The 13292-nt window shown below is 34.7% G+C and overlaps 1 protein-coding gene across 2 annotated transcripts in view; it reads left to right on the top strand.

The window, feature by feature from the left end:
* Positions 1-13292, top strand: part of LOC131681931 (uncharacterized) — a 323359-nt gene that overhangs the window by 228449 nt on the left and 81618 nt on the right. For both annotated transcript variants that reach the window (XM_058963033.1, XM_058963034.1), the window contains exons 3-4: positions 2995-3114; positions 3248-3566. In XM_058963033.1, the coding sequence (XP_058819016.1) occupies positions 2995-3114; positions 3248-3566 (439 nt within the window). The remainder of the gene's footprint in view (positions 1-2994; positions 3115-3247; positions 3567-13292) is intronic.

The raw sequence follows: 13292 nt of genomic DNA, 5'->3' as shown, positions 1-13292 counted from the left end.
TGGGAATTATTTGTTTTAAATCCAGTTCCCTTATTTTTTTTGTAAGCTTCAAAGGCACCTTGAACGCAATGTGAATTTATTATTTAATTACCGCAGAAGAGATTTATCAAATACAGTAATTTCAGAATAGCTTGTTGTAAAGGTTTTCTACTACTATATTTCGATACTCTGAATATGTGGGATATTTATGTCTTTGACAAAGTTGTTTGAAATAGCACTTTCGAAAACTTTGCTGGAGACATTAAGTCTAGACCCAAATTTGCTTGAAGAGTAATTCTTCTGTATAATTACTTCTAGGAGGATTAACCGTCAAAATTATTCTATCAGCAGATGAACAGTTTTACGTTTTGAAATTCTTCAATGTTACTTAACATCGAAATTTGGCAGTTTCGAATGAATGTGATCGTGACCGTTAAAAATTTATCGAGCATTAATTTTACTTTTCTTCATTAGTCAACCTCACAACTTGCAGTACGTAGCACACAAAATTTTAGTACGCCATTCATTGCATCCTGCTAAGAGGCTATTCATATAGTTGATAATACAACAAAAATCCAATGCTCATAAAACCGATCCTGACCTGCTTGTTGTTTAAACTCTACACAATCTAAAAAAAATACATTTTCAGCAAATGTTGAAATGTATGCAAGTTTTCGGTAAATAAGCTTATGTTTTATATGCAATCAACCTATTCAAATTTAGATTCCCATTCGAAAAATTGTCTCTAATCTATATTTTGAAGCATCTTTCCAAAAATGAGCTTATAATAATTCAGACAGTTATTTTATTTTACATTGAAGTAATTTGACAACTATGGGATTTTGGCTAAGAAATAAGTTACAAGATCCCCTTCCCACAATTTTCCAAAAGTTTAAAAGTGACGCTTTAAACACAGTTCTCAATGTAGTGATCAGAGAATATTTTTCCAAAAATATTTTGTGGAATATTAAATTAAATTCGTCAGTATCAATTTTTTTTTTCAATCCAATTAATTTTGGTTTGGGGGGGTTTAACCCCCAAACCCCCCCCCCCCCCCCCCTGGCTACGCCACTGTAGGCGGCCAATGTGGTCAAAGCTGCTTTAATTGATCATTAGTGATCCAGACCCGCAAACTACAGTAATGTTACATCAATTTTAATATGTTTTACATCATTTTAACATCATGGTGGTACCAGTTTATATGGGAATTTGCTGTATGACCGCACTCTTCAACTCGTAACTCCGGAACCAAAAGTCGGATCAACTAAAAATTCAATAGCAGCTTATGGGAGCGTTATACCTTTCAGATGAAACTAAGTTTGCGAAAATCGGTTCAGCCATCTCTGAGAAAATTGTGAGGGTTTAAATGACACACACACATACGTACACACACAGACATTTGCCGATCTCGACGAACTGAATCGAATGGTGTATGACACTCGGCCCTCCGGGCCTCGGTTAAAAAGTCGATTTTTACAGTGATTGCATAGCCTTTCTTTGTATGAGAAAGGCAAAACATGTGTTTTCTCAGGATTGTTATGATTACGACATGATCAGTATCATTTAAAATTCATAAAGTTGAGTTAACGCAAACTTCCGATAAAGTCACAGAACTAGTAATAGTAGCAAGACGCCTGATCATGAAAATAGGGTTTGAACCAATGTTCCGCATCTACAAATCGCTTGCCTTATCAGAAGATTTGAAGCAAATTTCGACATTCACTTTGATCGGACATTCTTTGCAACGGTAAACTTGGATTTCACACTGATATATTCCTATCCATGGAGACAACCTTGACGTTGGTTTCGTTCTCCTGATTAGCAAATGCGTGTAAAGTTTCGTGAGACGTGTTTTTGGATATTTTCCTACTCATTCCAATTTAGCGTCTTCTACACCTTGTAAACTGTAGTCTAAAACGCGTAGAATTTCAAGCAGCCCTAAATACTTTGAACTCTAAAATATTCATTTTTGTAACTAGAGAAATTTCTAGCTTGTAAATTAATAATAATCAAATTTAATTCGTCGATGCACTATAGCGTTTCTTGTAACAGAAAACATATTTTTAGGGTATTTTAGTGTCTATTGTCTTAGTTTTGGAATTATTTTCACTAAGAACTTTTTATAATTACGTTCAGTTTCCAGTAACTATCTCAAATCATCAGAATTAATATATTTATACAATAATTTTTAAGCCCCTCCCGAAACAAAATCCTGGCTACGGGCCTAACAAGCGTCGCTGAGTTGGTGGCCTTCCCTTAGTATGTATTACATCATCATTTCCTACCCTATCCTAAGTGTCGGTTAAGATGGTCGTGACCGGCAATGACGATTCTCATGCTAGTAGTTTACTGAACTCAAAAGAGATAAACTTCATTCCCGACCATTTTTCTCACAAGCAAGATGAGTTGAACTATCTGCATGCACCATGATAATCGTTAATAGCATGTGAATCACAGCCGATGATTAGGTGAATATTTACAAGCCTACCAGTGAGAAACTGTTAATTAATGCCGCGAAGAATTCACTAGCAAACAAACCCTAGTTTCTGTGAAGTACTAGTGGTGAATCATAGTTTAAATTTGACAGTTTGCAATCCGTAATATTTTAACAATTGTTTGTTACTACAGGCAAGTCGACTCTGAGTTGAAAATATGGAATATCAGGTGACACATTATACTAACAAGAAGATAAAAGCTAGTACATGTATCCAGGGAAATCCCGTTCCAGTTGCGGGCATTTCCACAGATAACAGTAATTCGCTATGAACATAAAATGCTATCCGTTGTTAAAATGCTATCCGTTGTTTATAATGATTAAATTCCCTGTGTGAACAATGTCTAAAAATTATAATAAGTCGACAATAGCAAATAGTAATGTTAATTCTCGACAATTTTCGCTACTAAATCACACGAACTCGAATTGAGCTTCTTCTTTAACTTTCCAGAAAATGATAGTATACAGTCCCATTTCAAAAATCCGCCAATCAATAATTTACCTTTGCTTTCTCTTTGCAGCTCAAGGGCATGATGATTCCGCAACTGGACCAGTTCAACAAGCCATGAAATCACACAGCAGCGACAGCACTCTTCCCACCGAAAGCAAAAGTCAAATATCCGTTCTCCACAAGCGCGGAGGTAAAATATTACCGAACACTAAAACCTCTCATCCATCTCAACTGTCATTAAAAATTTCAAACGAATTAAATTTTCAATAACGATCGGTGCCTTTTTGTGCTCATACATGCATTCCTTTCGATTGCAATTTCAGTCAATCCACTGGTGTACAACGATTTGGACTACTCGGGAAATTCAATTCCCCGCGGGGGCACGTGGGACGATCCGGATGGACCGCCACCGCAGGCCGCAGCGTCTATCTTCCCCGATCAACTGTTCGGTGGAACTGTTCGTGACAATCGGCTGAGAAACTATGACCTGCTGGCAAGTTTACTCAGTCAACCGGCGATCCAGAGCTTCTACGGTGAACCGGTAATCCCGTCAGTTAACTATCCTTCGGCATACTACGGAGCACTGGGTGATCGAACCAAGCGGATGGCTGCGGATAGCAAGAACCGTCATCAATCGATAAGGTTAGTGCAGGAGTTTTGAATAAAAGTCACACTGCGTGAAATTTTATTGAATCTCTTAGTTTCTAGCGAATTTCATTATTTATTTATAGAATCCAAAATATATTTTCGCTTTGATACATAAACCTGGGTGTATCGCTATTACATTAATGGCCAATTGGAAGGCAATGCAAATATTAATGAATGCCTTCATTGGTCGTTGTTGTTTTCTTTGGAAATTATATTACTCAAATACTGTTTATAGCTACAACATCATTCTCTTTCATTGCTCACACTAAGCGAAATCCGAGGGTGAAAAGGGCTGGCAACGCCGCGGGGAGAAATATCATCTCCCTGACCCAACTTTTACAAAAATATTGCACTTAAATTTTAATAATAAGCAATACTTTCCAATAAATATCTTAGGTTTTAGGAAAAAATTGATATTTGTACAGGTATACCTCGATTTAACATACATTTTCCGATTCAATCATGTACGTTAAATCGAATTTTATGTAAAATCGAAACACAAAAGAAATATTTGTTTTCGACTAGAATTATTTTTTTATTCATCACACAAAATATTTACGAGGATATTACTGATTGTATCCACCTAACAGTGACATAGAAACCACATATTCTCAATTAAACAATTAGATTGCACTTCTGAACATAAACGAAATATTTAACTTAACCTTGCCAAGTATTCGCCAATTCTAACAGATATTCATTTCATAAAGTTCGTCGCAAAATTTTCTCAGAATTCAGGATAACTTATAAGAATAGTCAACAAAGTTGGATTAACCATTGTGTGCATGAAGAGCACAATGCCTAATTTTAGTAAGTAAAAAATTTGTGTTTCTATTTTTTCTCATCTTTATCTTGGTAGACCAACCTGTCCGTCAGATAATCGCAGAACTCCAAATGAGAACACTACTTGAGTTCACGAGCAAACGACTAGTCACGAAGTTTTGTAAGCACAGAAGTTCTACTTGCAGAAAAAAAACTACCAAATCGAGCCATTGTAGCGCTATACTGCCCATGATCGCATATCAGTCCCATAAAGATAGGAAATCCCATAGAAAACGGGACAACTATGCGATCATGGGTAGTATGTATAGTTCTCCTCAAGGAAAAAGTTGGATTAAATCATTTTGTACACGACAGATACAATACCTTAGTTTAAAAGTCGAACTCAGCAGAATGAATAAGATATTTTAATTGCAATACAAAAATGCTTAAAAAAAAGTTTAATCCTTATGTACGACGAGGAGGTGGAATTCACTGGAATGTTGATGTCACTATTATCGATCTCCAAAATAGCCGCGTAGCATGTGATGTCTAAAGCCAAGAATTGATCCACTGGTTTCCTGCTCCCACGTTGTAACAGGCGACAAAGACGGAAATCTTCTTTTCATTTTTTTTTTGGATCTATCTCCTTTTTTACACATTTTATTAGCTTATTATTTATTGGATCTATCTCCTAGATTTCTATATAAACGTGAACATTTATTATGGTACTCCTGGGGGCCAAGTATCCAGAGTCTTCGATCATCTTAAATCGTACGCAAATGCCAGTACAGTTTATTCGAATCCCAATCTCTACTAACGACCATTCTCTACCCTTGCAGTTGTTAAGAGTAATATATACAGATATATAGAATACGCAGTAATATATGAAGAATATAATCACAATCAGTGTCGGACTAACATTGCTTTTGTGTGCTTCCTCTGTTTAGATTAAGTAATGACTGGCACCGGTATTGATAAATAAACATCGTGACCTTACCAGGAGTTGTACATTGAAGGAAGACTTGTATCTTCCATCATTACCGTATATTGCATTTTTTTGCAAGAGGAATCGATCCATAATGAAGTTGTCGACCCTACGTTCTTTCAAGCTCTAGTTGGGTGCGTTAACATCGAGGAACTGTCATGACTTCATTACAAATTTCCAACAGTTTCGTAATAACTGCTACAGCCCCAATGCCTATTAGTGGGACTCACCGTTAGGGCATTGCAAAATTTTTTTTTTTTTGAATTCTCAAAGGCCCCCCATCTCATATTGTGACAAATGTCAAAGTAAGCTCAGATGCCAAATTTCACATCATTTGGACAATTTTAGACCCCCGCCCACTTCGCTTGAAATTTTTTGAAATTGGTACTATGGGAAAATATGGAGGAAAAATACATCAAATGCTATAACTCTTGAAGTAGCAATCAGAAAATTACAATTTATACCTCTTTTGAGAGGAAATAATCTAAGTATTTGAATGAAGATATATTTGTTTCTTGGAAAATACGGGAAAGTGGGGTACTGGGTCATTTTGGCCCCAAAATCCCCTATTTTTAATGATTTTTCTGCTCCGTGAGGCAAATCATACATATTTTGTAGTTTTTCTAATGTAAAAAAATCTCGGAAATCAAACGGAACCCTTTTGACCTTAGTTCGAATACGAGAAGTTGGGGTTATAGGGCTTTTTGTCAGTCATATTAAGTTTTATCATTTTCTCATGCATATATCTCTATTATTCTTCAATCAATTTTCATAAAATGTAACTTATTGAACGTGTAAAATTCTGAGGAATAAAACAAAAATAAAAACGTTAAAGGTAAAATTCAGAAACATCAAACTTTTTGATATTTACTCTACAAAACTCATTTTTTCATTATTTGTCCTAATACTTCAACTTCCCCTATTTTTCCAGGAATGAAACTTTTCTCATGTGATCCCTAAGCATATTTTACACTAAAAGTAGTAAATTAAATAAGAATTTTGTTGTTAAATGGAGTTAATATGTGCGATGTTATGATAAAAATGTGAAATCGACACTATATGTCAGATAATTTGATGTTCCTGAATTTTACCGGTAACGAATCTATTTTTGTTATAATCCTAAGAATTTTCCTCGTTCAACAAGGTATAGTTTATGAAAATTGAGTGAAGAATAATAGAGATATATTCACGAGAAAATGATGAAGTTTAATATGAATGTCAAAAGGCCATTTAACCCCAACTTCTCGTATTCGGACTAAGGTCAAAAGGGTTCCGTTCGATTTCTGAGTTTTTTTTACATTATAAAAACTACAAAATATGAATGATTTGCATCACGGAGCAGAAAAATCATTAAAAATAGGGGATTTTGGGGGCCAAAATGACCCAGTACCCCACTTTCCCGTATTTTTCCAGAAACAAATATATCTCCATTCAAATACTTAGATTATTTCCTTCCAAAAGAGGTATAAATTTTAATTTTCTGATGGCTACTTCAAAAGTTATAGCATTTAATGTATTTTTTCTCCATATTTTCCCATAGCACCAATTTCAAAAAATTTCAAGCGAAGTGGGCGGGGGTCTAAAATTGTCCAAATGATGTGAAATTTGGCATCTGAGCTTACTTTGACATTTGTCACAATATGAGATGGGGGGCCTTTGAGAATTCAAAAAAAAAAATTTTTTTTTGCAATGCCCTACTCACCGTCCGCCAGTATCTCGTCACCGCCCTATACCTTCCATCAACCATATCTTTCCAGTTATCTATTTTTAGCTTACACATAAAAACCCATAAAACTATTATCAGGAAATAACTTGAACCACAAATTCGTGAACTTTACTGTGCGTTGTCAAAATAAGAATGCTTTTGTATCTCAGAATCTTAAACTTAATCTAACGAAAAAAAGAAAATAAATTATGTTTCTTTAAGCATTGGAAGTGGATCATAGAATAAAATTGATATTGATTCTTAACATTTCATTTTAGTAACATTGACATTAAATTTTTTTTGCATGTATGTTAAATCGAGGTAAAAATTACGTTAAATCGAAGTATGTTAAATCGAGGGTATGTTAAATCGTGAGTATGTTAAATCGAGGTATACCTGTATTGCGAGAATTTTCTTCAAAAATGAATGAATACATGCTTTTTTTGCTATGTTTGAAAAACGAAAAAATAATGGTTATATAAGTCAATTTTTCTCAAAAATTGCCATTTTTACATAAAATGCATTTGCGGAACATCTAGATAATTTTATAGAAAATTGATTTGTTCTACAAAAGCGCTGCAAATCTTCATATCATTCATCATTTCATTCTAGGGTTGAGCAGCATGACTTATGCGCACATCTATTTTTTGAGAATAGTTTCTGGGGTAGCTTACTGTGGTAATAAATCACATAAAAATATAAAAGCGTAAGGATCACATGAACACTTATTTGTATATATAATATCAAAAATCTTCTGCAAATCAACATCAAACACACATTTCTTTAATCTTGTCAAATGAGCACCTGATTCGATCAAAAGCATCGATTCTTAATTGATCGGTGTTAAGTCAGACCGGATTAAGTGACAAAATATTGACATCGAGAAAAACGAGTTTAAAGTTTGAATCACAGCATCCTTTACATTATAACAGGAAAATTATGTTTGCCATAATTTCTGTTTTTTGTTACATATTTAAAATCTGGAAAAAGTTCAATGTAGCTGACGAAATTCTTGATCCAGTGCTATCATTATCTCATTTTTCGTTTGTTTGTTTGTTTTGCGACTTAGTCCGGTCTGAATTAACACCGACCAATTATAAATGAATCGGATATGATTCGCTCTAAGTATGCTTATTTCTTACGCCTTTGGGGTTCTCGCGCTCTTTGAGTGGAAGTCGAATTAGTTCCGAGTTGGACCACAATTGGTTCATGGAGAAACAACCTCCGGTAAGCATCTTTTCAAATTTACACTGTTATTCGACGGCTTCAAAGGCGACATCTGCCCAAATAGAAAGTAATACTTGGGGTGACAGATAGAATACGTGTCATCAAAAATTGATATAATCCAAATAACCGTAGATAGTGACCGACATTAAAATTCAGTTAGCAGAAACTAATCAGTACGGATTTGTCACAGAACAGCTAGTCAACGCTGCTCCCAATCATTTCAAATATGCTACGAGTAGTAGTGGAAGCAGCAATCATGCAATCGAGTTCTGGATACACATTCAAAAGCAACAGGTCTGGCAATAAGAGAAAACTTTGTTGCCTTTTCACTAGAAGACAGCGTTACTTTTAACAGCAGATATCCATAGTGTTTGATTGTTACCTTGTAGCCATTGGGAGGGTTCTGGTGTTTATCGTTCAAATTGTAGTTTGGGGGTATCTAAGGCTAGACGAACAATATAGGGACCAAACTGCCAGGCACTTTGATTATTATGCACACAAATTAAATAAAAATCCTGTTACAGACTCAAAAAAGCATTGTTGCATATTTGTTTTCTGAACATTGCCTGTCTTATGTATCCTCGGTCATAAGGTCCAGTATATAGTGCAATATGGTCTCATCTCGTCATCTCGCCACCAGGACGAATTCTTAGCATCACTAAAATCGTAGCACTAGCCCTGCGCAATCAGGTTACGTAGTTTAATGAAACAGAGGGCCAAGTTCCGAAACATAATGTATTGTATTGGTGTTTCTTTGGCTGTCTCACCTTTAATTCCCCATGCATGCCGATTCAAACTTTGTTGAAAAATAGCACGATACCGGTAAGTCATACATTAACGGATGCTTCTGTTACAATTTGAAGGTTTCCTGCTGAAACTGGAAGGTTCTATATTGGTACACGGAAGAGAGCTTCGACATAGTAACCAGAATGGATTATTGCCTCATTCACCATCGAGGGCCGCTCTCCTCTGACAAATGAAGTGATTAACTGATAGTTCTAACTTAAGTAAACACGATTCATCGTAACAAACACGCGAAAATATTGTATAGACATTAATAATTTATAATTAAAAAAGATGTATGCGTTTTTTGAAACATCATATGAAAATAATAAACAGATTTTTATGTAACAAGAATTATACATCTATGACTGGTAATATGACTCTGAGAAATCGCAAATATTTCTGTATTGTAAAATAATAGTCGGAGATACAGTACTCAAGTATTGAAGTTGTTTACATCCTAATCCTAAAGGATGCGTGCGGAATTTTTGCACTAAATTCAATTATCAATATCCGGCGCTAAGCTCTAGCACAATCAGCAGTAAGGGACCATACATAAATGACGTAGTATTTTGGGGGTAGGGAGGGCATACCAAATTTGTGACGAAGTGTGAGGAGGGGGAGGGTAGGGTCAGAAGTTGTGTGGCGTAGCATTAAGTTTAAAACTCATTGTTTAGAGAAAACAATTTAATGATCCTCCATTCCCAAGAGAAATAAAATTTAAATTCAAACAAATTACTTTTGATGCGGTTTTTCATTAGGTAAATTTTACGATTAGTGGAATTACAAGTTCGCAAAATACGAAAAGATTTTGTATGCTGATTTAACTTGCTACATTAGTTAACTAATGTTGCTAACTAGTAGATTTAGTTTGCAAGCTGAATTAAATTTTCACTTCGGATTCAACCAAACAAATGCTACGTTATTTATGAGGGGGGGGGGGTGTTTTGTGACCAAATGCTACGAGGGGGGAGGGAGAGGTAAAAAATCGCCGAAAAAAGCTACGTCATTTGTGTACGGCCCCTAAAGGTGGAATCAACAAACGAGTACATAGTCATCACCGAGATTTATTACATTCGTCTGTAGTAGCGCATTCAATTTGAGTGCGCACATGGTAAGACACATACTACAGTCATTCATACTATAGGTTTTCACTGTCCACGTGGAGGGAGTGGTGACTAGGTGCATAGCAAGATCTAATTACAATCACGGGACGCGAGTAAGGTCCGCGCCATAAATATAAAACCATATCGTTCATTTATCGAGCGGTCCGTCAATCAAGCTAGAATCATTATTTGGATTCAAGTGTGATATTAACCCACCCTTAAGTCTTCTTTGTATCTGAAAGTTGGTTAAGATTAACAATTAATTTTGGCACTAGAAGGTAAAGGGTGCACTAATGAATCTCCAATCTTTGGCTATTTATGGTAATATTTTTCGTAGAATAAAGTTAAAACTTGTTTATCAAGTCCTCAATTATCCGAAGCGGTTTTCCTCCAGCGTGATGGAGTTTCATCGTCTCAATTCCACTTTGAGTACCGTAAAATGAAGGAACATAGATCACTTTTTCAACAGTTCTTCGAATAACTGTATTCAATTCAAGTAGATGCCACTGTTTGCATTTTTCAAACAAGTATTGGTACACATAGATTGCAAGTGTTCAAATTGTTGGGTATATAAAATCATATTAATTTGTTTCCTACAAGACGTCACAATATCGGGCCATACAATTTACACAACATTTCAAGTGTTATTTTTCATTTCGATACACACATTTTTCTGATCAAAGTTACCGCGGAAACAACGAAAGAAAACAACAAAGATATTTTATTCTTACAGTTCAAAAAAGAATACCCAACAGTTTGAACGTCTCGAATCTATGGGTACCAGTACTTCTTAGAAAAATGCAAACTGTTATATTTACTTCAGTAGAAGACAGTTATTCGAAAAACTTTAGAAAAATGGTCAATGTTCCCCATGTAGTACAGTGTAACTTTTAACTGCAAAATATGTGTATCGAAATGAGAAATAATGCTCCAAATGTTGAGTAAATTGCATATCAGCAGGCAATTTTATGACTCGAACTCAGTGAATAAAACTGAGAGACTGAGTAGTGAAAATCAGAATAATCGTGTGTTTCCTGACCAATGTCTGATTATTATTCGGGACATAGAACAGATGTCAATGCGATTTTTGTCTGCATGTTACTCATTTTACAGGTTGTTCCACTTTTAACCGAATTGAGTAGTTACTCAATTTTGAGTTAATACCTACTCAATTTCGTCAAAAGTTGAACAATTCAAATAATGAGTAACATGCAGGATGAAAAATTGTATTGACATTTGTTGAATGTCCCGACCAATGATCAGACATTGGTTAGAAATTACACGATTATTCTGATTTGCACTACTCAGACTTTAAGTAATTACGGTTTTTATTCGCTGAGTTAGGGTAATTTGGGGAGAGATGCCGGACATTTCTTAAAATCGATCCTGCGTCGAAGTAAACCATTCAATATTTAATAAAATCATTTTTATCAATTGCGACAAGTTTCTAAAATACTGTGAAATAGTTTTTTCCATGAAAAAAAATTCATCAAATTTCCATGAACATTTTTTAAAAAAAGGTCATTGCGAGAGAGATGCCGCATGTGTGGGTGAGATGCCGCACCATGGTCACAAACTGAAAAATGGCGAACAAAAGTATTTTTAGCTACCATTGATGTTTTTGGGATTAGGGGTCTTCAGCTGAGGTTCATGAAGTTTGATTACACCTTTAAATCGGCCAGCACCTTCATTTTTCTTAAGGGGGTAATACCATTTCTAGAAACATTTTCTTATTCAACATTTTTAAAAAATATTTTATTTTTGCAACTTTGTGTAACGGTTAAGTGGGAGTAACTTAATTAAGGGTACTGTTTATTTATATGTTTGTACGATCGATATATTGGTAGGGGTTCCTTAAAAGCAGTTTTTGGTTGTTTCTTCCAACAATGTATTTATATAACTTTGGTTTGTTCTTGAAAGATTCATTTTAAAAAGCATCAATGCATCGAAATTTTCATTTTTATCCCAAGATTAACATCACTACAAATCAATACGTTTACTAAAATTAGTGCCTGTAACTTTACAGAATAAACCGAAGAAACTTATATTTAGATACGATATGTTCTAAAATATATAGATAAATAGATTCATATTCCTATATGCCACTGTGTTAGGTCCGTTAGTTTGTGGATATACCTTATTTATAATCTATACCTGACGCAAATGATCATTTAATGACATTTCGAGGTGAAAAATACATTTTAGCTACGTATCCTACGCAATCGAGTGCGGCATCTCACCCGCAATTTAGATGCGGCTTCTCTCTCAATTGTATGGGAGAGATGTCGCATGACGACATTTTCCTCTGAAATTATGGATGACCGTGCTCATGATCAGAATGCCTTCTAAAAGATCCTAGCTACTCAACCGATACATGATTTACAAAAAAATCGAACAATTTTAAAAAACGAAATTTTAATGTGGTACTGAAAAACTTTCGGCACTCCGTGATGCAACTGGACGCACATAATCATTAATAAAAATTTTGTAAGTTAATAACAAGGATTATTTTACATCTCCAGTCTTGTAATTCTTCAAAAGACAAACTCACAATATCATATTACCGTATAAAAGTAACCCTATATACGAGATATAGAAAGTGCGGCATCTCTCCTGACGCGGCATCTCTCCCGAAATTAGCCTATATTATAAGAGCGTGTATCTCACGATAGGCTCAAATTATATTGAGATTATAAGTGTTTTTTATGTAAAAATGGCTGAAAAACACAATGGCATTTGAATTTTCATTTTTTTTGTTCAATTCGTTTATTTGTTAAGGCACGTTTACGTTATCTTAAAGGTGCCAATTTTGTTTTGTTTTACATTTTAAATTACTTAAAACTAGGGGATTACATATTGATTTTTTTATATGAAACTAAGGAGATTTTCTAGCTATCTTTTACATATACACAAGGGGGTAATTTAATTTTCGTAAGATTTTTATGGCAACAAAATTTTCAAATTTAAAATATATGTATTGAGAGAAAAATTAACTTTTAATATTTGGTTGAAAAATCGCATAGTTGGATGCATTGCCGCCAAAAATTAATATTTTTTCTTGACTCCTTGAACAATTTTCTTCAAAAGCCATCTTGCGGTTTGATTTTAGAATAAATAGAACCGGAGATATGATCAAAAGAAAATCAAGGGCT

Source organism: Topomyia yanbarensis, chromosome 2 (genome assembly GCF_030247195.1).
Source record: "Topomyia yanbarensis strain Yona2022 chromosome 2, ASM3024719v1, whole genome shotgun sequence".
NCBI lineage: Eukaryota > Metazoa > Arthropoda > Insecta > Diptera > Culicidae > Topomyia > Topomyia yanbarensis.
Note: the sequence above shows the minus strand (reverse complement) of the source record. Positions and strands in the feature narration are given on the sequence as shown.